General features: G+C 37.8%; 1 protein-coding gene across 1 annotated transcript; it reads right to left on the bottom strand.

Moving 5' to 3' along the window:
- Positions 1 to 7327: 7327 nt before the first annotated feature.
- FAM3C (family with sequence similarity 3 member C) lies at positions 7328 to 24171 on the bottom strand. The gene is made up of 9 exons (XM_009286805.1): positions 24106 to 24171; positions 21286 to 21390; positions 20098 to 20127; positions 19556 to 19679; positions 14534 to 14592; positions 12266 to 12316; positions 11742 to 11826; positions 9002 to 9128; positions 7328 to 7923 (listed from the first exon to the last, which is right to left on the bottom strand). The coding sequence occupies exons 1-9, from the start codon at positions 24116 to 24118 to the stop codon at positions 7834 to 7836; spliced, it is 684 nt and encodes a 227-aa protein (XP_009285080.1). The 5' UTR covers positions 24119 to 24171; the 3' UTR covers positions 7328 to 7833.
- Between the last annotated feature and the right edge of the window lie 867 nt (positions 24172 to 25038).

Raw genomic sequence — 25038 nt, 5'->3', positions numbered from 1 at the left:
CAAATGAGGCACTGTTTGTCTGAGCCCTCTAACTTATGGTAGATATGACACAGGGTGGAATATCAGGAAGTATCAGAGTGGAATAAACGTTATTACTTGTTCTAGATAACCTGCCAAAAATGCCAATTGTGAATCCTCTCCTGACCGTATCCCGTCTGTCCTGCCAGGTGATCTGGAGTGCCCAGATCCAGCAGCAGTAGTAATGGTGAATGTGGTATCATGACTTTAGTTTTTCATTTCATGCAAGGATTTGCAATAACAATTTTTAGGGTTTTACACACTTTCACAATTTTTACTGTTAGTGAATGAGGACGGGCAGAGAATAGCTAACAATACCTAACTGAGAAACAGGGCTTCACATCCATATGTCCAATGAGCATCACTAAGGAGGGTAGTAGTAGTAGAATTCTAACTATAAATGGGAAACTGGGGAGAAATTACTTGCTCAAAGTCACTTGCAAAAGCAGTGGCAGACCTGGGTTTAAAAAAAGAATAAGAATAGGCAGGTCTCCTGGTCATCAACCTAATGCTTTGGCTACCTGGTCACTGCATTTGTTTCTCAGCCCGCATAGTTTGAAAACTGTGGTTCGCCAGTTAGGACTGTACAGTAACCACCCGAGTCGTGACTACTGGGCAAGTCCTGCTGCAGAGCCCAGTACAGTTTTTCAAGGACAAGCAAAGACTAAAATAATGAGTTGGCTAAAATTACATTTCCTAAACACAGCCTCCTGTGGTTTGTATTTCTGGAAGTCAAATATGCTTTGTTCCCCCACACAAATGACAAATTCATCCTGAATTCAGCCTGTGAACTCCACATTAATGCTGCAGATAATTAGTGCTAAATTACCCGTGCCTGTCCCAGAGTCTGCTGTTACACTGAATCGACAACTGTGTAATTCCGCAGGTAGTTCTGTTAAATAACTAATGGTTTACTCAGGGGAGAATGAAATGGGAATTAATCCTCTCTGGCCACTGTGTCAGCTCTGCAGGGCTGGAAGTATGGTGGCAGATAGGAACATGAGACTGCAATTCATTTCACAGCTAGCAGATAACACTGACTGGTGATCCCTCTGGCCGAGGCTGGAACTTGGATGCCAAGGCTGAATGTAAATGGATGGCCTTCGGTGGAGGGGAGCTATCACTTTGTTTGCACAGCAAAGAGGTGTAACAAATAAAGCGTCTAGAAGAGTGAAGGCAGATGCACACGTGGAGTTTAGACGCACTAATTGAACTGGAGAAAGATAGAGATTCATTACAAGGAAGTGCCACATACCTTGTGATACCTTCTGCTGAGGAACCTGAGCCTGCAAGCACGAGTACAGCTTGTCACAGGCTAAAAGGTCAGAGCCTATCTCAGGGTTTGGCCATTTCATTTTCCTCTCAGCCTTGCTATGTTTATGACTATACAGTGTAATTTTAAATGAGCAGCACATTTTCCTTGCTAATACCTCAAGAATCATCAGCTTACCATCCATTTTTTATTTTTATTTTTTTAATATCAAGTTATGTGTGTATCAGGATGCCTTAATTAAAATGCTGAAACTTCTGATTGGGTAAGACTTCTATAATCATTTTCCCCAAAGCCCTGAAAATTTGTATTTGATTGTGGAGCAGAGTGAAACACATTTCATGAGCATTTCTGTTTTCTAGAGAAAATGCTCGACACTATACTAGGGGTTAAAACCGGACTGCAGTATTATTTATGTGGATGTGATTTACCCTCTGTGCGGAAAGGTACATTGTGCCTGATGTCAGTAGCACAACAAGCAGCTGACAACTGAAACAATGTCCCATTCTCTTGCATGACCAATCTGCCCCATAATCTAAGAAATTAATTTGACACTCTATTGTGTCTCAGTATGTGCTAAATAATATTTTGACATTAAACATACTGAGTTTTTAGAGGATCTATATATCATTAAGAAAATCAAAGTGCAGAGGAACACAACATCAAGATACTATTCAATTCCAGTTTAAGATGTGCTATTTGGGTTCTGGCTAGTCAGTGCTGATTATGCCAAGGGGAGCAAAACCAGAAGTTAACTGAAACTTAGAGAACTGAGTTGTTACGTTTTACACTTGCTGTCTTTAGAGCTTTAGGCTGTAGTCTCATGGCAGGCTGGGTTTGCCCGCCAGGTTGGCTGAGCTCAGGCTCCCTACCCCCTGCCCTGACCCCAGCCCGTCGATCGGTTTAGCGATATGGTTCACAGAAACACTCCACAAACAATAGATTTGGCTCAGTTTGGAGCAGCAAACTGCAGCAAGGACATGGCAGTAAGAACTCAAGGAGGTGACCAGGAGTAGTAACTCCTTGAGCTGACTGTGCTGCCAACATCAGAATATTGTGCAACTATACTTTCACACTTCATGTGCATTGAAAACTCCAGGTTTTTACCAAAAAACAAACCAACAAAACCAAAACCCATACAGCACGAATGGAGAGTATTTGACAGAAGTTCTGCAAACAAAGCAGCTAGTGAAATAAACCCATTTTAGTTATTTCTATGCAAGAGATTTGGGTAGGACCAAACTTTTCGGATTATCCAATGCCACAACCACCTCCTGTAGAAGTTTTATGATCCCTCACAATGTGCTAACATTGTGCCCTCTCAGGAAAACAAGCAAGCCATGTACAGTAAGAAGGTTTGATGCTTCAGGGCAGGCACATTTTCCATTGATCAATGATTTTATGGCACTACAACTGCAAGTAACCTCTTTAAGAAGCCCTCCTTGCTTTGGGTCACTCAGGACTAAACAGCACTAGGGCAAGACAGAACAGTATCGTACTCTCTGCTGAGACCATATTTGGGGTAACACAATTCTGTCCACTTAAATAACCTTGAAATACTATTTGGGTTCAGTGGGGTTTTTTTCCATTTGCTGATTATCCCATAATTGCAATGCTAAGAAACGTCTTGCACTGTAGTGCAAGATCAGCAAGAGAAACAGAATTAACCAGCTGCTTTGGGCTGCCTCTAGGGATCAGAAATTTCCCATAGAGGATGGAGTGATTTCTGTGCTTTTTATACAATACACAATGTGGCTGGACTATTACAGTCCTCTATACTGATCCCTAACCCTCTCCATATATATTCTAAAGCCCTGAAAGTTTTCATTTCTACATACTTCAAAGGATAACAACAGACGATGTTAATTTTATTTACTAATACACCACAAAACTTAACACAAGGTATAGTTACCTACATTGTGTGTTAGGTGCTTTTGAGACATCTATGAGGGCTTAGATATAAAAGCCATAAATCAAGACATTATCCACTAAGTTTTCCAGTGGGAAGGATGATTCAGCTGCCAAGATCTGGGAACATGAGGCTGTACTGATAAAGACAATGTTGAAATATTCAAGGCTGAGGAAGATAATTAGCCAGAGAGGATTGCTGCAGCATTTGGTAGGAAAAAACATTTGCAGACTACGTTCCACAGAAGATAGCATTTCCTTCCACCACCATCCATCAAGCTCCAGGAGGAGACATGATTCCTCCTCAGATGGGAGTGCCTTTTTTCATGTCAATGAGGTTATAGCTATATCCTGTATGGACAACACCCTAAGAAAGGAACAGACCTTTTTGAGGGAACGGGTGATTACAGATTTACAGATTATAGCAATTTTAAAAGGATAAATGCAAGATTAAGGGAACTTAATCTTGCAATTCTAGAAAGGAAAAGATAGGGCCAGGAAGAATGTAAAAGGCATCAAAGAGGAAAATCATCAATTTTTAACTTGCAAAGAAGTAATCATGAATTTTCAGCAAAGATTTGGATGGTACATGAGACAACCTATCTAGATGGATAATGAAGCATAGGAAGAGACATCTGAGGAACCTGTTTTAATCTGAGTCTGTGAAGGATGCGTTAGATCTTGTTTGTAAGGCTGAAAGGGCTGACTACAGGAGCAGCAAGGGGGAACTAAAAGTGAGTTTAAGCTAATATTAAGATAATCAGAAATGTAATGAAACATCTCAAGTAGAGCACATTCTCTCTTGGCATTCTTTTTTTGCCTGCAGAAAGGCAGCAGCAGAAGGTGGCTGAGCCCAGGTCTTTGTGTCCTTTTGGCACATTGCTCAGAGGGTGAGAAGCGGTGTCCCTCATATCTCTAGTACAGCATCAGAAGCTACTGACACCTCATGGTATCACCAAACAGGCCAAGAGCTGTTCTTGCACCTTCCTGCCGTGGCCTCAAAGTCCCCATCCAGCCTTCCAGGCTTCTTTTCCAATTTTCTTAGCCAGGCCCCTTGTGTTAAGGCTAGCGTATGGCCTTAGCCTGGCCTTACAGACTTGAAGCTGAAGAGGATTTCATCAATAAAAAGTCCCTTGCATGGTATCCATGACCCAAGTCGGTTTAGGGAAGAACTATGGCCCTTCCCATCCTTACACAGGAAAGTCAGTCAACACTTACGGTGGCAGTATTACTACTTTATTTCCTCCCTGAATTTATCCACCTGGCCTCTATTTTATTAATATACTCATTCTTGAAAAACACTCACACTGCAGGAAATCCAATTTAGGAGACATTACCTACACATCAAGTGTTTAGCAGTCATGTCAATGTTTGAGGGAACTAAGTGCCACAGTAAGGCATCTGGAAAGCAAAACATGCCAAGCAAAGGGAAGCTTTTTCCAAACTAGCACTTGGGAAAATAAAGCTGTAAAAGGCTCTGCTGTTTCCAGAGGAAAAGAAAAAAAAAAAGAAAGTCTGATCGTGAAAGACAGTAGGAATGATGCAGAGGACATATCAAGGCAGAGACACCCTTCAGCTTCTTTCTTAAGAGCCCTATTATCCACATAAAGCAACACTAGCACAGCCGCTGAGAGCTGTGGTTTACAATGAAGAAGTCTTCAGGTAGCTTGGATCCCAGCTGGGTGCTCCTCAAGGAAAATGAAGTTACAACCTTCTTGTGTCCTCCCCTCCCTCTTCTCACAGCTGCGCTTTTTGAGGTAGACATCCCCCACGGTCTCTCTGTCCTTCCCTCACTGCTCTGTTCTCAACAAGTCCGCAAGATGCTGCAAATGTTCCCATCATCTTGTGTAGGAAAACATGCATCCTGGAGCTTTGTCACACACAGGTGCTTTCACATGAAGCTACCTGTACAAAATGCCTTCATCTTTGCAATTACTTCCTATCACCAGCTGTGGGAGAGACCAGAGAGGCCAGAGAAGTAATCTTTGTGCACGGTAACTCAAGAGAGGCCAGAGAAGTAATCTTTGTGCACAGTAACTCGAAGGAAATGCATATAGGATATCAGAAAGTCTTGCTGCTTAAGAGTAAGCATCAGAAAGTTTACCTCAACAGGGGGATACTGTAACTAAGCCCACTCAAGACAGAAGAGAGGGCATGACTAGATCTTGTGGCAAGTCAACAGACCAGGAAGATGGACAAGAGCAAGACGACCCCATTTGCATGGCCATTCCAGTACAAGTTTTATATACTTGAAGAGAGTCTTATTAACTATGATACAGCTGTGAGGACATGGGTTAGAGAGTAAGAGGAAGATTTTCATCAAAATCACAAGAACCAAATTATTTAAGAAGTTACAAAAATAATCCTACCATTTCATTGCTTTAAAATCTGTTGTTTAAAAGGTCTGTGGCAGATGCAACTTTAAGGGGTTAAAAGATTCATATTTACTTAATTCAGATTGCTGAAAAAACCCACAAATTTAAAAGATATAAGGGCTAAGAGGTCTGCCTTTAGTCTTACTTCCTCTCCATTTAATTTTGTAGACTGAACTTGAACTTCTTAATTTGATGAAAGATGAAATATTCATTGGCATTCAAAACCAAAAGAACAAAGACAAGAGTAGTCCAGGGAAACTATTAATGCAGACAAATATTTTTTTTTCTTAAGCGCCTGCCAAGGAGCTTCAAAATTATTTTGATATTATTTTGGACAGCAGCATAACCAATACTGGCATATACACCAACAAAACTGTACTTCTGTAAAAATTCCAGGACTTACACAATTATTTTTCCACAATAGCCTAATGTTATGAAATAGAAGTTATTTTCCAACTGACAGAAACAGGGGGTTTACTTTGATGAAAAAATATGCATGATTTTGATATGTCCTCCTACACAAGAAAATCTGAAAGATTTAATAAAAGCAGTTTCACTGTATAAGGTGCATTTATTGCCGTTCTACATTAAACTTGAGGGAAAACCACATTATTTAACAAGCTAGTTAAACATACAAAACAAATCCAGTCTTACTCTGGTATCACAGGTTATTTATTTGACTTACAAAGTAATTCCCAATATTGCTTGAAATTTTTAGTGCACAGAATTAAATGTCTCAACATACATCAACAATAATAGTATTTTGAGTGCCACTGTGTTCAACTCGCACTGTGGGTTCCTGAAAAATCCTTTGTGGCTTTTGCCCCATGGTACTAGCTAGAAGTTTTTGAAGATTATACCAGAACTCATGACAAAGCTCCAAGAGATTACACCCAATTCTGTGTCAGCCCCTATTTGGTGAATACCGACACCATCAGTTATACCATACTAACTTAGTTTCAGCAAAAGTTCAAGCTGGCCCTACTTAAAAGAAACAGAAGTTTCCAAAGAAAACAACGTTCAAAGCTCTGATACGAGCTAAAGAATAAGGCCACTTCGATTTGGTCCATTTTTTTCCATTAAAAAAACAAAGATGAAGGAAACATTGTCAGTTAAGTGTCACACATTGCATAACCCAAGATACAGGGAGATGTTAGAGAAAGCATTGTAAGAACAAATTGCCTCAGCTCACATTAGAGGTAACATAGGTGGTAAAGGTGCATAATCTGCCTCAGCTCACATTAGAGGTAACATAGGCAGTAAAGGTGCATAATTGTGTACCCTGAAACAGCTCTCACTAGAAGGCAGACTGCTTTCTAACAGGCTCTTTGTGATGGGAAATTTATTCCTGATGTGAGAACTGAAAGAGGAAGCTATTCCATTATGCACACTTCCTACGTGACTAGCCACTACAGCTGAACAGCCATAGGTAGAATCGATGGTTAATTGATTAACCATTATTGCAGCGCAAAAATTGCAATAAAAACTGAACAAGTTACCCACAGTACTGCTGGCTTAACATGCCAAGTCTCTTCCTACAAAGTAAATACTATTTTCATGTTAAGTACAAATCCTTCCAAGCTGCTTTTAAATATCATGCACACTCTTTATATACTCACTTCTCTTCTTCCCCTAATAAAAATAATTTTATTGTGCTTCTCATGGCATATCTGTATTACACTATCATGCATTCTTCCTTTGCTGATTGTTCAGTTTTGATGGGGGACTACAAAATAAACTTCTGGAGCACTTGGTATTAGAATAACCAAATAGCTTTAATAAAAAGTGATGCTGCCATTAAAAAGGCAGAAGATTAAAAAAAATTAAAGCTCTTTATTAACTTATCACTAAAATCTACATATTCCACAAAGGTTACATACTCACAGCAACATTACGCTGTTAAGAGGACAGTACAACATTTGTCAGGATCTGTTCGTTATCCGCATATGCGATTTATTAGCCAGTTGATCTACAAGATACTATTTACCACAGGCAAACTAAATACTGTGCTTTTAAGAAATCTGCATAGAAATGATTTAATGTTTCTTTTATTTTGGACATATTTACAAAAAGGATTTCTATGTGTGTTAGCAATAAATAATCCCAATATTCAAAATGTCAGTGCTCATGCACACACCGACAAGATGGTTGCATGCTTTAAAAATATTATTTACAGTACAGTCTCCTTCATAGCCCTCTCCCTAATAATAGCAGAAAGTGCATTTTCTTCCATATTCTTTTCTCCTTTCCTTTTGTTTTCATTTAGTCTTGCTTCTGAGGGATACAGCCTTCCATCTCAACAACTTCTGGCCAGCCTTCATACTTGTTTGTGTCCTTGTTATTCTTTATATGCTATAAACAGAAAACATCAATCTACCTTTAATGTAAAGTCATTTATCCTGTTGCTTTAACTCACAGCTTTAAAAGACATTTTATTTACTTATTTTCAGGCCATGGACAAAGACAAGACATCACTATTAGCCTCTTGTGCTTCATATCAAATATAATGTAACTTGCTCAGAGATTGTTAAGTGGTGAATACTGAGACAAGTGTATGCTTAAAACAGTTAAGCCATATTGGGAAAACATTTTTAAAATTTACTATGGATGTTTATTTAGGAAGAGAGACAAGGAAGAAAAAGACCAACTGCATTAAAACATGAACCACTAGGAAAAAAATAAATAAGGACACTAAATTTACAAGGCACTGAAAATGATTAGTCAGAATTTTAAGAACATTATTTAATCTTGAATGTTCAGTTGTTTTTTTTTTTTTAATTAGGGGTTTATTTCTCCACCAAGCAACCATATGCAGTCAGGTAAGACATTACTGCCTCCAAGAGTTTGCACTGCTCCCGCACTAGTTCCCACTCCCTCACAAAGCTGGCAAAAGAGCACACACCTTCCTTACTCTCCTAGTACAAAACTACCTTTACTGGTAATTAAAGGCAACAATGACACATGTTGAATTTTAACAGCTGAAGTATGGGAACATATTCTATTTTGCAAATTTTGCTACGGCAGCAATAATTTTTGCCAGAAGAGCAAAGTAAACAGCTGGGAACACCAACACCTTAACTACCTCTTACCTGCCAGAGGTCTACCATTGTTAGTGCATCTAAAATGCAAGCGTTAGGCAGTAAGTTTTTAATTCTTCAGTTTAATTGCATTCATTAAAAAGATAAATAATCTAGTTATTGGGATACTAAGATCTACCCCATATAGATTTTTTTCTTATTTGTGAATCACCAAAGAATCTTTTTTGTACATTTAAAAGGAGGAGGCTAGTCAAGGAATAAATTTGAAAGTAACACTGTATACCACTTCTGCAATAGATACCCACCTCGAACAAATGCATGGTATTTAAAAAACATGCTACGCCTCTATTAATGTAAGCTGTTAAATTCCAGTAAGTTACAGAATCACAGACCTGTTCAAATGGACTTTTAGTCTTAATTCCTTTTCCACCACAGAAGACCCAGTTGTCTCTAAAGCCAAGGTTAGTAATAGATGTGCTTCCTAATTCAGCGATCAGTTTCCGTGCTTCCTCATTAAGCCTTGAACAAAACAGAGATGTTCAGTATGCGAATAAAATACATGCCCTTAGAGCTTTCATTGTTCAATAGACCATTCAGCTTTAATCTGATTAAATATAGTTTAAGTCAGTCAATATTGGGCAAGATCTATCTTTCAAAATCAGATAAGGCTAGTTCTGAAATCACCTGATCTAATGAGCTCTGCTCTTTAATATTATAATCTCAAGGAACCAGCATACAAACCTATCAGTGCACCAACAAAAGCCAAGAACCCTCTCCTGTGAGAATTTATACATACATCTCAAGTCATGTTAGCAATTCTCCAAGCAACTAAAAAGTCAACCTTTAAAGTAAACATTGTTTGCAGGCTCAAGCTGAAGCCTAGATAAAGTAAAACCTATTTTAGATTAGAAGAATGACCTAAATATATGAAAGAAGTTCTTGTCTGCTTGGGTCAATTCAAAATTCAGAATGCTGCCCCACAGCACGGTTCAGTGCCTGTAGGTCCAAGCAGAATAATTTTAATATGGAAGAGAAAACGATTCTGTAGGATGATAAGTTATCATTCCAAAACCTCCAAATAACAGCTCTTTATTTTTTCCTTTCACTTACTGTATTTGCCCGATTACTTAACACCACATACAACTTCTGATTATTACTACTTACTGAGATATAGTTGTATGACTCACTTTAGCTAAAATTACAAAAATTATTAAGTTCTTTGGAGGTTATTTGCACAACCCACACCAAGTTTCTAGAGCATTAGGGCAGCTTATATTTAAAACAAAAAAAAAATTCTCTCTCAAACATGTTGGTTCTTCACAATTTTAATTGTTTTCAAGAACTGGCATTTATGATTACCATCAACCACCAGTGGTAAGGTTTTGGCTAATTATGTAATATCACTAATAAACAGTAGTTCCTGGCTGTCAGCATGAATGGGCCAAATTCACCTTCTTGTTTAGCTGATATTGTATCTACATGCAAGCTTTCAAAAACATCAGCTGTGACATGATTATTGAAACAAACTTAACTGTACTTATCTAATACATCAAAGAAGAAAGGAAAAAGAGCAAAAAGAAAAGTAACAAAACAGAAGATCCAGCCTTGGCATAAAGAAACATTACATCGCTTTCTTCTCCTAAAAGCAGTGAACGTACAGACACTTAACTATTTACTGCAAATAGTGCACATTGCAAAGTCAGGACTTTGTCATAGGAAAGCTGCTCCTACATCAAAAATACAGACAAGTTGTAGACAACAAATTGAACCAAAATAGAAAAAAAATGTACAGAACACATTAGCAAAAGGTTAAATATTATTAAAACAGAGGAAAAGGAAAAAACACTCTTAATTTTTACTATGAAAAGCAATCCTTTGGACAGGATGACTTAAGTGAGGAGGAGATTACAATACAAATTCTACAGTAATTTTTAGTATCTATTAAAGCTGACCAAAGTTGGGAAGGTTGGAAGATAATGCTTAAAGAGAACTAGAACTTCTTAGGCTATGTCTACATGAATAAATTGAACAGCTTTAGGGTGGAGCAGTCCAAACACTGAGGCCAAGAAGTACGAGGTGCACAATAGTAACCTCTCAGACTTCAAAAGGAAGGATGATACAGGCGAGGCCTATTGGGAATGGTATCTGCACCCCTGTAACCACCGAACTCTGTCTTGGAGTTGATCTGAGAAAAGTGCTGGATGGAACAGTCCAGTTTCTACCAGAGTATGTTCTCACAATCATGTTCCTATGTGCGGACATATCTGAATTCACTAGCATAAGACAGAATGAGCTATCAGCAATAGGAAAACCAGCACATATCCAAAAAGACAGATCTCCTTGGCAGCACACATGGAAAAAAAAAAAAAAAAAAAAAAAAAAAAAAAAAAAAAAAAAAAAAAAAAAAAAAAAAAAAAAAAAAAAAAAAAAAAAAAAAAAAAAAAAAAAAAAAAAAAAAAAAAAAAAAAAAAAAAAAAAAAAAAAAAAAAAAAAAAAAAAAAAAAAAAAAAAAAAAAAAAAAAAAAATGGAGGGACAAATTCTAGGAGAGCAGCTAGAAACCTACAGGGCCCTCAGGAACCAGGGAGGATAAGGGTATGGTTTAAAAAAAAGTACAATGCCTGACACGCAAATATATTCTTTATAGCTATGAATAAACAGTTTGTTGTACTGACCATATGGCCTACATTGTCTTCTTGTTGCATTAACATCTTTTCTCAGAGGAGCAAAAAAAACAACTATGTGTACTGATATAGCAATTGCTAATTAGTCAATTATTAATCTCTAGCCTTTTCAGGTTTTCAAACACTTGTGATATTTCTGCTAAAGGGTCTAATTTAATATCTGATTTATTGTTTCTCAGGTGTATACTTTTGTGATCCTAACAACAAACAGTCCTCTACATAAATTCATACATAACCCATTACACCTGGTTAGTTTTAATTTGATCCTTGTTGTCCCCAAATCGTATCAGCATTATAAAACTAATAAACTGAAAGCACAGTTTCTAATCCGTCAGCTTGGAAGAACAAGACTTTATCAAAAGTGATTGTGTGATAAAGAATGCATTTTTTTCAGTATAAAACAGCATTTAAAAGTTTAAGCAATATTTACTATATAAATCCATGACATACTTGGTTGCACCATCATCATATGTTCCCATTAACACTATCGTTCCATCCTGGATGGACTTCAGAAATTCAATAAATGGTGCCACATCTGAAAAGAGACAGAACACAAAACTGTTTAATAACAAGCAACCGTTCCATAGCTAAACACCTGCAGTGACATTCCTTTTAAGAATATTTGTTAATGTACTTATAAATTTATAAAAACATGCTAAGTGGAAGAAAGATAAAATGCATCAGAGAACTCTTTCATTTTACAGAAAGAGTTCCATCTATATTGTGTAAGGACATAACCACTAGTGGGAACTACTTGGGAGAACAAGTGTGTTTGATTAACCATACCATTCCCTCCCACCTCAGCTATTTGTATTTCTTTAAAGTTGGATACTCCTCACAATTACAAAAGGTAGAGGTGAAGCACTCCCTTAACGATCACCTTAAGCCACCACAGCAAATGGAGCCTGGAGAAGGCAGGGCGGGGAAGGCATTTAAGTTGTTTCTCTCTAACCAGCTAAGGTAACTGCACCTACCTCCTCCCCACATGTCAAAGAATTTAGTGTCTAATGGTTCTCCTGTTTTACCTGGAGAAAAAGAAATATTTGGTGTCAAATATAGCCAAAATTATTTTACCGACAACATGCCCAACTCCTCAATGACTTTCAGAGAAAGTGCTGCAGAAGACACCACATTAATCAATTACTATGGTAACGCTTATCTTTTATGAAGTTTGCTCCTTAAACAGCATAGTAGTTTGTGAAGAGGTGCAGGTAAAGGTAAGAGGAAAAAAGAGAGAAGATGCAAACTTCTGATTTTGCTTCAAGTGGAATGTAAAATAAAACAAAAAGGCCACAGCCTCTAAAACATCTCTAAAAGAGAATTCACTTCATATATTTGCCTTTTTCTTGTTTTAAGTTGTTTTTTCAAAAATATAGTACAGCTATAGGTTGCCTTTAGTGCCACATGGAAAGTAAGAAAGATTAAAATTACACTGCATGTTTTGCTATAGACTGGAAATTCTTAGTCGACTTAAACATCGAGAACAAATAGAAGAAAGTGGACAATATAGTAATCTCATTAGCTTTTTTTTTTAACACTGTGCTGTCTACAAAGGCAGTATTTGATGGAAGGTAGAGTTTTCTTTTTAATACATACATTCATTTAAAGTTTAGAAGACAGGGAGAAAGACTGGCAGCTATATATACAAAGGTAGGTATTTTGGTTTTGAACAGATTGAGACAATTTAGGAGGGCAAAATAGGATTAGGTGAGTATTGTTCAAGTCATGCTTTAGATGATTGCAGATGACACCAAGCTGAGTGGTGTGGTCGACACGCCTGAGAGACGGGATGCCATCCAGAGGGACCTGGACAAGCTGGAGAAGTGGGCCTGTGTGAACCTCATGAGGTTTAACAAGGCCAAGGGCAAGGTCCTGCACATGGGTCGGGGCAACCCCCAGCATCAATACAGGCTGGGGGATGAAGGGATTGAGAGCAGCCCTGCCAAGGAGGACTTGGGGGTACTGGTGGATGAAAAGCTGGACATGAGCCAGCAACGTGTGCTCACAGCCCAGAAGGCCAATCATATCCTGGGCTGCATCAAAAGAAGCATGGCCAGCAGGTCGAGGGAGGTGATTCTGCCCCTGTCCAGAAGAGGGCCACGAAAATGATCAGGGGGATGGAACACCTCTCCTCTGAAGAAAGGCTGAGAGAGTTGGGGTTGTTCAGCCTAGAGAAGAGGCAGCTTTGGGGAGACCTTATTGCAGCCTGTCAGTACTTAGAGGGGGCTTATAAAAAAGATGGCGGCAAACTTTTTAGCAGGGCCTGTTGCGACAGGACAAGGGGGAATGGCTTTAAACTAAAGGGGGCTAGATTTAGACTAGATATAAGGAAGAAATGTTTTACACTGAGGGTGGTGAAACACTGGCACAGGTTGCCCCGAGAGGTGGTGGATGCCCCATCCCTGGAAACATTCAAGGTCAGGTTGGACGGGGCTCTGAGCAACCTGATCTGGTTGAAGATGTCCCTGCCCATGGCAGGGGGGTTGGACTAGATGACCTTTAGAGGTCCCTTCCAGCCCAAACTATTCTATGATGCTATGATGTAAACCTGAGTACAATCCAAAAATAACATGAATTTATATTGCAGTGAAATGACAAAGTGCTATCTCAGTGCTACAAGGAATTGCTTCCTACACATTAAGGACAAATCTGCCAGTACCAACATTCAGTTCAGCTTTCAAGGTGACGCACAGGTAAATTTGTTTGTTTTTAATGAAAGTTAAGAATCCTGAACATAATTACATAACATGATGTATTTAGGGACAAGACCTATAGATATGGACTAATCAAATACACTGATTTCAAGCTAGCAAATAATGATCTGGTCTTTCCATGTAGTAACAGAATTGTTAAGTTTCACTGAACAGAGAGCAACAGAAGAATTTAGTCTACAAAGTTTTATTAGTAGTGGCAATGCACAAAATCAAGAGTAGCAGCATGCATCTCATGTCTTTTTCCATTTTATATGTGCATTAGGAATTTATCTGATGTATCACCAAGATAGTCACCCCAGCACTCCACATTACTATTTTTACTATACATTTTTAGAAACAAAAATGCACTGAATTTTTCTGTTCTCTAACAAAAAGGTATAAGTGTCAAAATCTGACGTTATCTCAGTATAAAAGTGCTGAATACTTCCTTTTCTCCTCCTGCTTGCCTTTCACCATCCCTTAGTACATCACCTTAAATTTCAGAAATTTGAAAATGAAGACTATCTGCTCACTTGAAATGTCACTTACCATTGACCAAGGCCACATTTATTCCTCTGCCAACATTATTTTTAACTCCACTCATTAAACTGAAACAAAATAAACAATTTTATTTTTAATAGGACAATTTTCTGATGTGAATTATTTCTGTTTTTTTAATAGGATCAATCAAATTTTAAGAGATACATAGCTGAAAGACCACATGTTCACAAGTACTTAAATGAGCAAAATCTCCTTGAACTAATCTGTGTGCTCTTATGGCACCACTGAATTGAGAACAATAGATCAAATATCCCCAGTTGTATCCATTTCATTTGATCGCTTAATCATCTTGGTTTCAAAGCATGCGTGTTTATTAAAAGTGTCACAAAAAATAAAGTGCTATTAATGTATTTAAGAAAATTCCTTGCAGTTAAAGAGCCTGAAACAAATAATAATTTGAGGAGCTTAGCACAGTCATGTAAACATTTTAAGCTTTTTTGTAAGCACATGATGAACAAAAATGTGTTAATGAGTTTAAAAGCTAACTGAACAGAGGCATTTAAAATTAATATTGCAGCATCACACTAAGAAACAAAGTCAAAGCAGTTAGCTACTTGTACCTATAATAGGAAACCTAAATTCAAGAAAAATAGTTAATACACTGATGGGACTTTAAACAAAAGTTGAATATAATCTTGGAGTACAGTTACACATCCCAACACAACCATCAAAATCTATTACAGCAATTACTTTGCCAAACTCAGAGTGGCAAAGGAGCCGGAAAAAAGAGATGCATTGTGAAATGGAAGCCCTTCAGAGCTGTAAAGAAGAGCTAATGGGAATGTCAAGACTGTTAGCTAGGATGCTGTGCTGCCTTGGGCCATGGTGGGTGTACCACTCCGGTGAGAGGAAGCTTCCAGACCTCCTCATCCCTTTTCACTGGCACTGTATAAAGACCTCTGTTCTGCCTCCAGGCCCCAAATATCCCAGCATTAACATTTTGAAGCTAGGAGTAAAAGAGTTAACATACACAAGGAGAAATAGGAGTAAGGGTTGCAACAATTACATAAATTAAGATAATTAAGTCGGGTGTACCACTCCGGTGAGAGGAAGCTTCCAGACCTCCTCATCCCTTTTCACTGGCACTGTATAAAGACCTCTGTTCTGCCTCCAGGCCCCAAATATCCCAGCATTAACATTTTGATTTTGGGGGTAGGAGTGTTAGCGTTCACATGGAGAAGTAGGAGTAAGGGTTGCAACAATTACATAAATTAAGATAATTAAGAAGTCTTCAGCTGAGATTCAAGAAAGCACCTCAGCATAAGCATACAGGTGCACATATCATTAATTACAAATGCACTAACAGATGCTTTAATTCCATCCTGATCAGGATTTCTTTTAACCTCCCTAGCTTGCTCTAGGAAGGGGCTGCAGATGTGTACAATCCTGTTATGTTCAAAACTTTCTTCACATCTCTTCTGCAATCGTATGCTTTTCAGGTCATGTCTGAATGTCTGTTCTAAGCAATGTTTTGGAAGGACTACATCCTTACGCACACAACTGCAACATCTGCTTCATCATGCTAAATTATTAGTGATAGGCTAGAAACAAGAAATGGTCTATCACAGAAGTATGACAAATCTTCCTCTCTGATGCTATCTCTTGCACCCAGGATGAAGACAGAAGCCAAAATTTAGAGGAATGTCAAATTTAATAGACAACTATCAGGAACAGACTCAGTATTAGCTAGTTCAGAGGCTGTGAAAGACTACCGGTTAATGGTAACTCTTGGCACAGTGACTTAGGTTTTAAAGAACTAGTAATCAGAGATGAAAGAGTCCATATTCTTCTGTTAGTCCTCTAAGTTATACCATCTGCCAAAAATTCTTATTAAAATTAAAACCCTAATTCAATAACTTCTAACACAGAAGACTTGAAATTCTGCTGAAATGCAGAATTCAGTTCTGGTTAGTAGGGAACTCCAAAAGTATTACAGCCACTGGAGGATCATTTCTTCTCTGATCACATCATTTTCATATCATGTCAGAGCATCCGTTCTAAACAATAAAAACATATGGCAAATAAAGACTGAAAACGTAAATGAAAATAAGGCAGTGACGTTCTGAACACATTCCTTTGCCCATATAAAATTTAGTGGACATTTAATTTACCAAAAAGAATAAGAACTTTCTTTTATTTTAACTACAAAATTATCTGTAAATAAATACCAGTCAAAAAATATCCAGTACTGGCGTGACTAGACACTGAAAATCCACATATACATAACAAGTTATAACAGATTTCAGACAACAAAAAAATCCTGAAAATATAAATACAAGAATTACTAGTTATTAAACGTCTGTAGTGCGACATTCTGCTATAAGGTTACTGCAGCACAATCATGCAACTGGCTTCTTAATAGAAGTAAAACGGCATGGAGAAGTTGCTGGTAAAGTATAGCGATATCGCCCCTTCTTCTAAAAAGCCTGTGAAGTAGCATCTACAATATTTACTATTTTGATGATGACTACAGTACTTTTTTTTCTAATTTGGATTATGTCCTTCCAACATAGGAGAACAAGGCTATAATTGAACTTCTATACAGCAGAATTCCTATTTCACACCAAAATATCTATATAATTATAAAGAAAAATTGAGAAATTAAATGCATTTGGAATTATATCAGCATGTTTAGTGCTCTCATAAACCAAGTGACATTCTTATGTTTAATACACAGCAAAAAACCTACGTGGTAAATATCATTGATGAATTATGAAAACTTGTCCCTGCTTCCTTGTCTCGGAAGTATGAAGAATAATACAAAGTAATCAGAAAAAAGCATTTTGCAAGAGTGAGTTCACAAAATATCACTAAAAAAAGAGCTACTGCAGAGGAAATAAGTTATTTCAGAGCTCTGAGATTCTACTTTACACACTTGAGATAGCTTGTGCACTAAGTCACAAAACTACAGGCTGTAATGTGACAGTTTTCTCACAGGAGGGCAGCCGTTCCCCAGTTTTAGAATTCTTCCAACAATTTAACCAACAAGCCATGGGAGTTTTTGAAAGAGAAATCAAACATCTTGTGAGCAAAGCAGGAGAAAACAAAATTAATCAAATTTTTTGGAGAATATTGTAAAAGACATTAATTCCTTCCTCAGAAGGAATTCAGAAAGATTTTTGCCAAGGAAAACTGGACTTAAGATAATAAGCAATAGCTGTGCACTAAGGTGCACACTAGTATTAAAAGAATAGAGGATTTCTTGCCAGCAGCTACTTTCTTTTCATCACTTTCTTCAGTGAAATATCCAGTAGAGGATTTTTTTTTTTTTGACAGGACAACAATCTCTTCTTAGTTAACCAGTAAGCGAGACATTTAAAAAAAAAAACCAACAAACCCCAAAAGCCTACAATCCTGAAGTTAAAATATTACTTGCACTCCCACAACTTTTAATCAATGAATCACCCTAAGTCTTCACAGATATTAAGCTTCCTAGCAACCAGAATGAGAAGGTAGCAAGTTTTGTAACACCAACAAAAATACCACGCAGAGAGATTAGGTAAGACCGTCCAAGGTCATGAAGTGAATCAACGGTAAGAATGGAAAGCAAAACCTAGCAGCTTTTAGTTAGTACGTGCCAGCGGTGAGCTCATGCTCACTTTGCACGTGCTCCCCAACTACATCGTGATGCTCTGCTGCAAACGCACTCCTACACAAGCAAGCAAGCTTGAGCTAAGTCAACCTCACAGAAGAACGGCTTGAAATTTGAATGGTGCCCGTGTTTCTACTAATAACGCAAAGAAGCCGCATGTGTTTAGTTGTCTGGGAAAAAAGCTCCCATTGCAACTTCGCTACATCTTAATTGCTAGAGTTCGTGCTAAAAATAGTCTTCTCTTTCAGATCATATAACACTAATCTTACAGAGTTACTTTAGAGAGTAAGGTGATGGAAAATGTAAACCAATACGTTTTATTCTCTTATAGATTAATTATCCTATTTACTATATTACATGGGGTTATGTTGTTCACAGTGAAGTTGCCATTTGCTCAAGAATTCATTAGCATTAGCTGCTGTACACACTATCTGAACCACTCTGTACTAACATAGCGTGGGCTGAGAAACAGCTAAACTGGAGTAGTTTAAATGCAAATGGAAGGCAAAGGCTTGTAAGTGTGACTGATATTAAAAACAACTCCTTCCCACAATGCTAACATCATGTCTTTTCTGACATGCAAAATTGAGTGGATAGATTATGTTATATGACACTGCAAACTCTGGGTGACAATCAGCAGGAACAATCTAAGAGCAAAGAAACAGAGAGTCTAAAAATAAATATTAATATTCCCATTATGGGGATTACTGAAAGATATTCAGTTAAATACTCTAGGCACAGTATTATTGATAATTCTGTGTTAAAAATATGTTATTAGAAATACAGGACTTAAACTCAAAACAAAACTGTGTTTCAAGCAGTTCCCTTCCTCATTTCACAGCCATTTTAAGTTTATTAACTTTAGTTACCATCAGCACAATTAAGTAACTACTGATCTTTAAAATCCTATTTTTCCCTTTTGAAGTCATCCTTTAAAGAAAAGTGGAAAATATGTTCTGACATTGGTACTACAGAAATAGATAGTTTAAAAGATGACTTGCAAAAGACAATTCCACAGCAGTTTTAGCTGATCTCATTCAGTTCGAAGTATCAAGAGTAACTACTTAAAAATACAATCGTTCACTGAATTACTATTAGAGGCATGAGAACAAGTTACTTGGAGGCAAGTTTGCATCTGACTTGACAAAGTCTAACTAGTCCTTAAGTCTGTAAACCTGAAATAAAGTGTAAGCTATCTTGCATGTATTAAAATAGTGTACATTTCTGCATTTACTGCAGAGTATTAAGTGTGCTTCATCAGAGATTAAGTTACAATGCAATATGATTTTTTTCATGTGGTCAAAGCACTGGCAAAATGAAACTGGTGAAGAATCATTTAAACTACTGATTTTGTGTGCAAAGTGATCCAAGACAGCATTTGAAAGAGATACTTAGAAACAACATGTAAAAATACTTACACATTATCTTCTACACAAATTTTAGGTCCCACTACATTTGCTGCTCCACTTGCCATTTTGAATGCAAAATGCTTTTCAGGACAAGCTTTAGAGATCCCACATTTGTATCTTGGAGGTTTTGTAGCTTTCAAAAGGAAATAAAACAGGATTTTAGAGACAACACCACAGGTAGGCTAACAGAGAAGTATCAGTTTTCTGAAGGAATTCAAGGAAAAGAGCAAAGGCAAACAGTATCTCATCTGCAGTTTCATAGCAGCTGAAAATAATTTACGTTCCTGCAGTACCACGTTATTCCACTTCTTGTTCTCACCCTGCTGCTTGCTCTGGCACTGTCATCAAAAGCCACAAGACAAAACTACAAGTGAAATGCTGGCAAAAAACAGACTTTAGCCGAAATTTAGGAAAAATCAGGAACAGAGGAAAATTAGTTTCTGACTGCATTTAAAGCGTAATTAAGACTTTCTTAACTATGAAAATTCAACGGTCTTGCTGTTATTAGCGAAAGCAAGTCACAGCAGTAACACATGCATATGAATACTCACAGCGTGCAGCTGCATCCAGTGCTGATCTAGCTAAAATACAAAAAGAAAGTTTTGCAAGATGTTACTATTAAAGTGTCATCTGCTATAAATTATCCTATAAATTTAAAACCCTTCTGTACCCCTATAAAAACAGGTTGGTTGAAATGAAGTATCAAATACATCTGAACATTATGTTCCAATATAAAACATTAATCTTTACATGGCAGGAGAAAGAAAGTGATCAGGAACCACATTTAGAAGCACTGCCTTAATTTATGACTCTCTGATTAACACAAAGATCCATGGACATACAAAACCACCAGGGATTTGTGGAGGCGTGAGCACTAAAGTGAAATGAATTCCCTTCTTACAGCTTCATCAGGATGGGGTTCCTTTCACCTAACACTGGAAGCCTGCAACTCAGGTGCATCTGAACCCAACCATTCATGACTCCCTTTCTTGGGATAGGAAGAGACACAAGTGACCTCATCATGCACCTATCTACAATACATCTGTAATAATGACACCTGCGTCTCTTCAACGATTATTAAAGATGCCTCTAATGACTGGTTCAGATGTCGGCTCACACTGTAGTAATCGGGAGTTAAATAATATGAACCCTACCCATGTACCTAAAATTGTGGGGTGTTTTTTTTAATGAAAAGCCCCTTTAAAGATAAAGTTAGTCCAAAATACAGACTCTGAATTCAAAGTCACCTCAGCTGCTAATCCTTTTCTGTGTAGCACATCTGAAATGTTTTGATTACTGCACATTCTATTGTACATGGTAGTGTACTTGTGCAAGCAAAAAAGCCCACCCAAAACATAAATTTTGAATTGCTTAAGCAGCAGAAAGGCAGAGTGCAGATTTCCAGAAAAATCATTCAAGTTGCCTAGTTTACAACTCCAGACTAAGACCTTAAGTACAAATAAACAGAAAAAGCAGGTAAAATTATGCATACTTGGCAGGCAAAAGAATAAAACTGATTAAGAGAGTAGGTTAAATATTTCATACAGAAAACAATTTAATACACACATTATATATGTATAATATATATAAAAAATAACAAGTACACACATTAAAAATAAATACAGAATTCTTAAGTGTAAAAGCTTAAGTCAAGCTTAAAGCAAAATTAATATGATATTCTTGATTATGGCTCCAGTAAATATTAATAGATGTCCAAAGAAAACAAAGTCATCACTTACCAAATATGTGTCCTAAGTTTGTATCCATTTTTATTTCAAACACTTGAGATATGACATAGAACGTCAATAAAAATATTGCTACGACTACTACCAACTTTGCAGCACCTATTCAGAAGCAGAGAATAGTTTCAAAAAAATTATCTGCAAATGAAAACATTAAGTTTACCAAAATTAACTACATGAGAAATGTTATCAGATTACATTAAGGGGAACTCCAACAGGATGATCATTTGTGGTCTCACTAAACAGAAGTAATCTGCAAGAAATGGACATTGTAATGTAGGACACAACTGAGCCAGTCCATCAGGTTACTATACCAAATACATACCCTGCTCTCAACTTTCTCCAGCTTCATGCTTGTCTGACACCACAGTACACCAACTCAGCTCAGAAGCCAGGAGAAACCAGACTTTTTCGTGGAAATCCAGCTTAACAAGATGAACTAAGCTGATCTAACTGGCTGCTGTCCAAAGGGGAAATTCCCACCTACCCCCACTCCACTTCCCTGTTCTTAGCCATGTGTACCCCTTTCCTCACTGTTCACAAATACTCCTCTCCCCCCCTTCCCAAATTGAGCTACCTCTATTTTAATGTATGGCCAAGACTGAGTGATTAGGGATCTGTTCATATACTGTAGCTTGGCTGCTTTGGTCAGTCAGGTCTGAGCATTACATTAAAAACACCCAAAAAACCCCAACCGAAACAAAAAAGCACCTCCTCATCTCCTTTTCAACAAATTTAAATTACTGACCTTCAAAAAGCTAGTTTAAAAACTCAAAAGAGCTAATTTAAAAAGTAATAAAAAGCAGTACCTCTGCCCTCTCCCTTTTAACATCTTGAAGCCTCAGGTAGCTTGAAGTTCTACAAGCCTAACTTTCTCCAGTGCTGAGTGGTCAAACTACCTCCCGGGAGACGAGCTAGAAGCACACAGCCACAGCAATTTACATCTGAAATGGAAGCTTGGGTGTATGTGGTACTGCAATGAACCCTGCCATTTTTTAGCATAATTTTCAATAAATTTTTTACAGAATACTCTACTCTTAGCTTATTGTAAAATACTAACTGCCTGAAAGTAGAAGTTAGGTGAGGAGGCATCTGATCAACATCCTGCCTTCCTGTCTCACCCCAGTATGTCAAATGGTTTGGAGGAAGCAACCTTACAGCATGCTTGTTTCTCAGACTGCCAGCCAAATAAATCCTTCAGAAAAAAACCCAAACTCATGTACTCCTGCAGATCTCAGACTGCTGCTGTGATGGGCTGTTCAGAAAACCTTAAAATAGACAGACTACTCAGCCTTCAGAAGGATAAGAGATGTTAATCAATCCTTCCAAAAGGCTAAAAAGATAAGGGGGTAGAAAAAGAAAAGAAAGATGGAGAAACAGATACAACTTTTTTGTTTGCTTGTAGTTCGGTCTTCCTCTCCCACTTTCCCTTTATGAGTGTGAGAGCACATACATGCTATGTAAGAAAACACAGATGCAAACTTAATTTAAAAATATTATGCTGGAACTCCAGAGATTATTGCACTTGAAGGGAAGTGACGCACATGTAAGCGCTAGAGAAAACAGATGATCTGAACATACGTTAAGAAGTGGAGAAAAGGTTTTCAAAGCAACACTGCTTAAAAAGACAAGATGGTACCAGATTTTGGAATGTGTCATCTAGCAAGTGGCACTTGGAGAGCACGTTGTTTCAGCAGATAGTAGGTGAGATGAACGAGAACTCAGTCTGAGCACTAACCATCCCCTCCACTCTGTATCCTGAGCCTTTCATCTGAACTGTGAGCAATCCCTCTAAGGGAGGGGTAAGAAACCTAGAAAATTCTTTTAGCACTTGAACCAAAACCAGCCTGTTTGCTACAGGTTAAAAATTCTATAGGAACCCCCCTGCCGTATCTTCTTTGTCTGTGGGTTTTAGCAACAAAAGTAGTTAGATGGAAGAAAAAAAGAGGTTTGGAAAGTCATTTTCCAGGGGATTTAGCCATCTTCTAAAAATTGCAGCATTTTGCAGTTCTTTATCAGATTTACTTCAGCAGGTTGCTCCCAGTTACACATACTGAGGTTAATAAAACAACTTTAGAAGTAGTGACAAAAATCAGGACTAATTTCAGGCATTAATAAAGTTAATGTGCAACTCTCTTGGAAAAGAAGGTGTCATTCTCTCCTAGAAGAGCCAACAGTTGCTCCTTCTGCAACATAACACTGCAACTATTGATAAAAGTGCAATGCGTCAGAAACTCAAGACTGTTCAATTGCCACACAGGCTATTCTACTGCAAGGAAATGTCTAAAATAATATTTTCTTGTAGTGTTACATTGGCAAAGATCTTATTTTTACAACCACTACACCTTCTGTCAAGTAAAACCTGTTTCTCAAACCCTGTACTACAGTAACTTAGCTCTATGAAAAGGCTTTTATAGCTTTCAAACTCCCAGTAACCATTCAGCAAGTTTCAGACACTATATTAGAATAGTGCATAGCACTTTTGGTTAGGGTGTGAGACAGGGAAGAAATCGCTTAGGACATCAATTGGCCATTTCCTCATTCCTTCATCATCTTACAAAATTAGCAGCCAAAGCATGTCAAGTCATGGCACGTTAACCAGTCACTGCAGATCAGCTGAAGCTTTTTAACCAGCTGCTCGCTCTTAGACCATCCCAAATTCCAGAATGAGTTTCATTAAACATCAATTAAATGGAACAGCAATGCCTGTTTTGCCAGTTAAGTTTATTCTAAAACCTTACTGTCACAACTTGTTAATGCTGTCTGTAGCACTTGTTTCACAAGTGACAAAAGTCTGATTTTATTGAGTATACTTACCTGCTATTCTCATGTTTGGTCTTCAGCCAGCTAATGACACTACTGCACTAAAAATAGCCACCTAGGGAAAAAGAAAAGCACATCATTGTAAAAAGCATTTTTGTGATGAGTTAACAGTAAAAAACCCCATAGATTTTCTAGCCGATAACATTAATGATGATTGTCCTGAATACCTAATTCTTAACACAGTAAAGGGAAGAAGATTTAAGATGGATTTCTGATGTATTGCTTTCATTTGTTACTCCATGAAACAAGTGTTCTGAAAAACCCATTAATTTAATTTCATCAAATCCACTATAAATTCCGTTCAACTTTCAACCCTTCAATCTGTGATGTAAGTATCTATCAGCGCTGTATCTAAGCAGTCTTTGATTTCCTAAAGCTATATGGTAGAAGTCAACAACTCCATCTGCATTGCTTCAAAGTCCTAGCAACTTTCGGACGCAAGTTGTTATTTGGCAACAAAACATAGCAAACTATGCTTTGGAGAGAAAGTATTTTAGCATTTTGGCCTTTAGGATACTGCATAAACTGCATTCAATGGAACTGAAATAAGGTTATTCTAATACTTTAATCTATGCATTACAGAAATGTAATAACACATTTGTCACTCATAGCAGCATCCAGAACATTCACGTGATGGTCAATGGTGACAGAAGCACCAACCCTAGAACTGAGACCGTTTCAGAATAAACTGAACACCACTGCCTATGAGCAAACACCACGTAAGCACCCAAAAGTTTCTTCTTGAGAAGAGCTTGCCACCATGTTAAGTCAAAACGGGCCACCACCTCCACAGACTCTGCTCAAAGGCTACCACCTCCTCCTCAACCAACCCCTTGTTCCTGGGCTGTACCAAATCTCTTGCCCTCTGCCTGCAGAGCCACGGCTGCTGCTGGCTCTGCACCATGGTCATGCTCAGCCATGGTGGGC

This window comes from Aptenodytes forsteri, unplaced genomic scaffold, assembly GCF_000699145.1.
Source record: "Aptenodytes forsteri isolate BGI_AS27 unplaced genomic scaffold, ASM69914v1 Scaffold166, whole genome shotgun sequence".
Classification (NCBI taxonomy): domain Eukaryota; kingdom Metazoa; phylum Chordata; class Aves; order Sphenisciformes; family Spheniscidae; genus Aptenodytes; species Aptenodytes forsteri.
This window is presented reverse-complemented; position numbering and strand designations above follow the sequence as displayed.

Coding starts and splice junctions, on each gene's coding strand:
- FAM3C (XM_009286805.1), bottom strand. Junction 12,317..14,533: donor AAATGTGGCCTTGGTCAATG/GTAAGTGACATT, acceptor CTTTTTCTCCAG/GTAAAACAGGAGAACCATTA. Junction 7,924..9,001: donor CTAAAAGTCCATTTGAACAG/GTCTGTGATTCT, acceptor TTCTGTTTATAG/CATATAAAGAATAACAAGGA.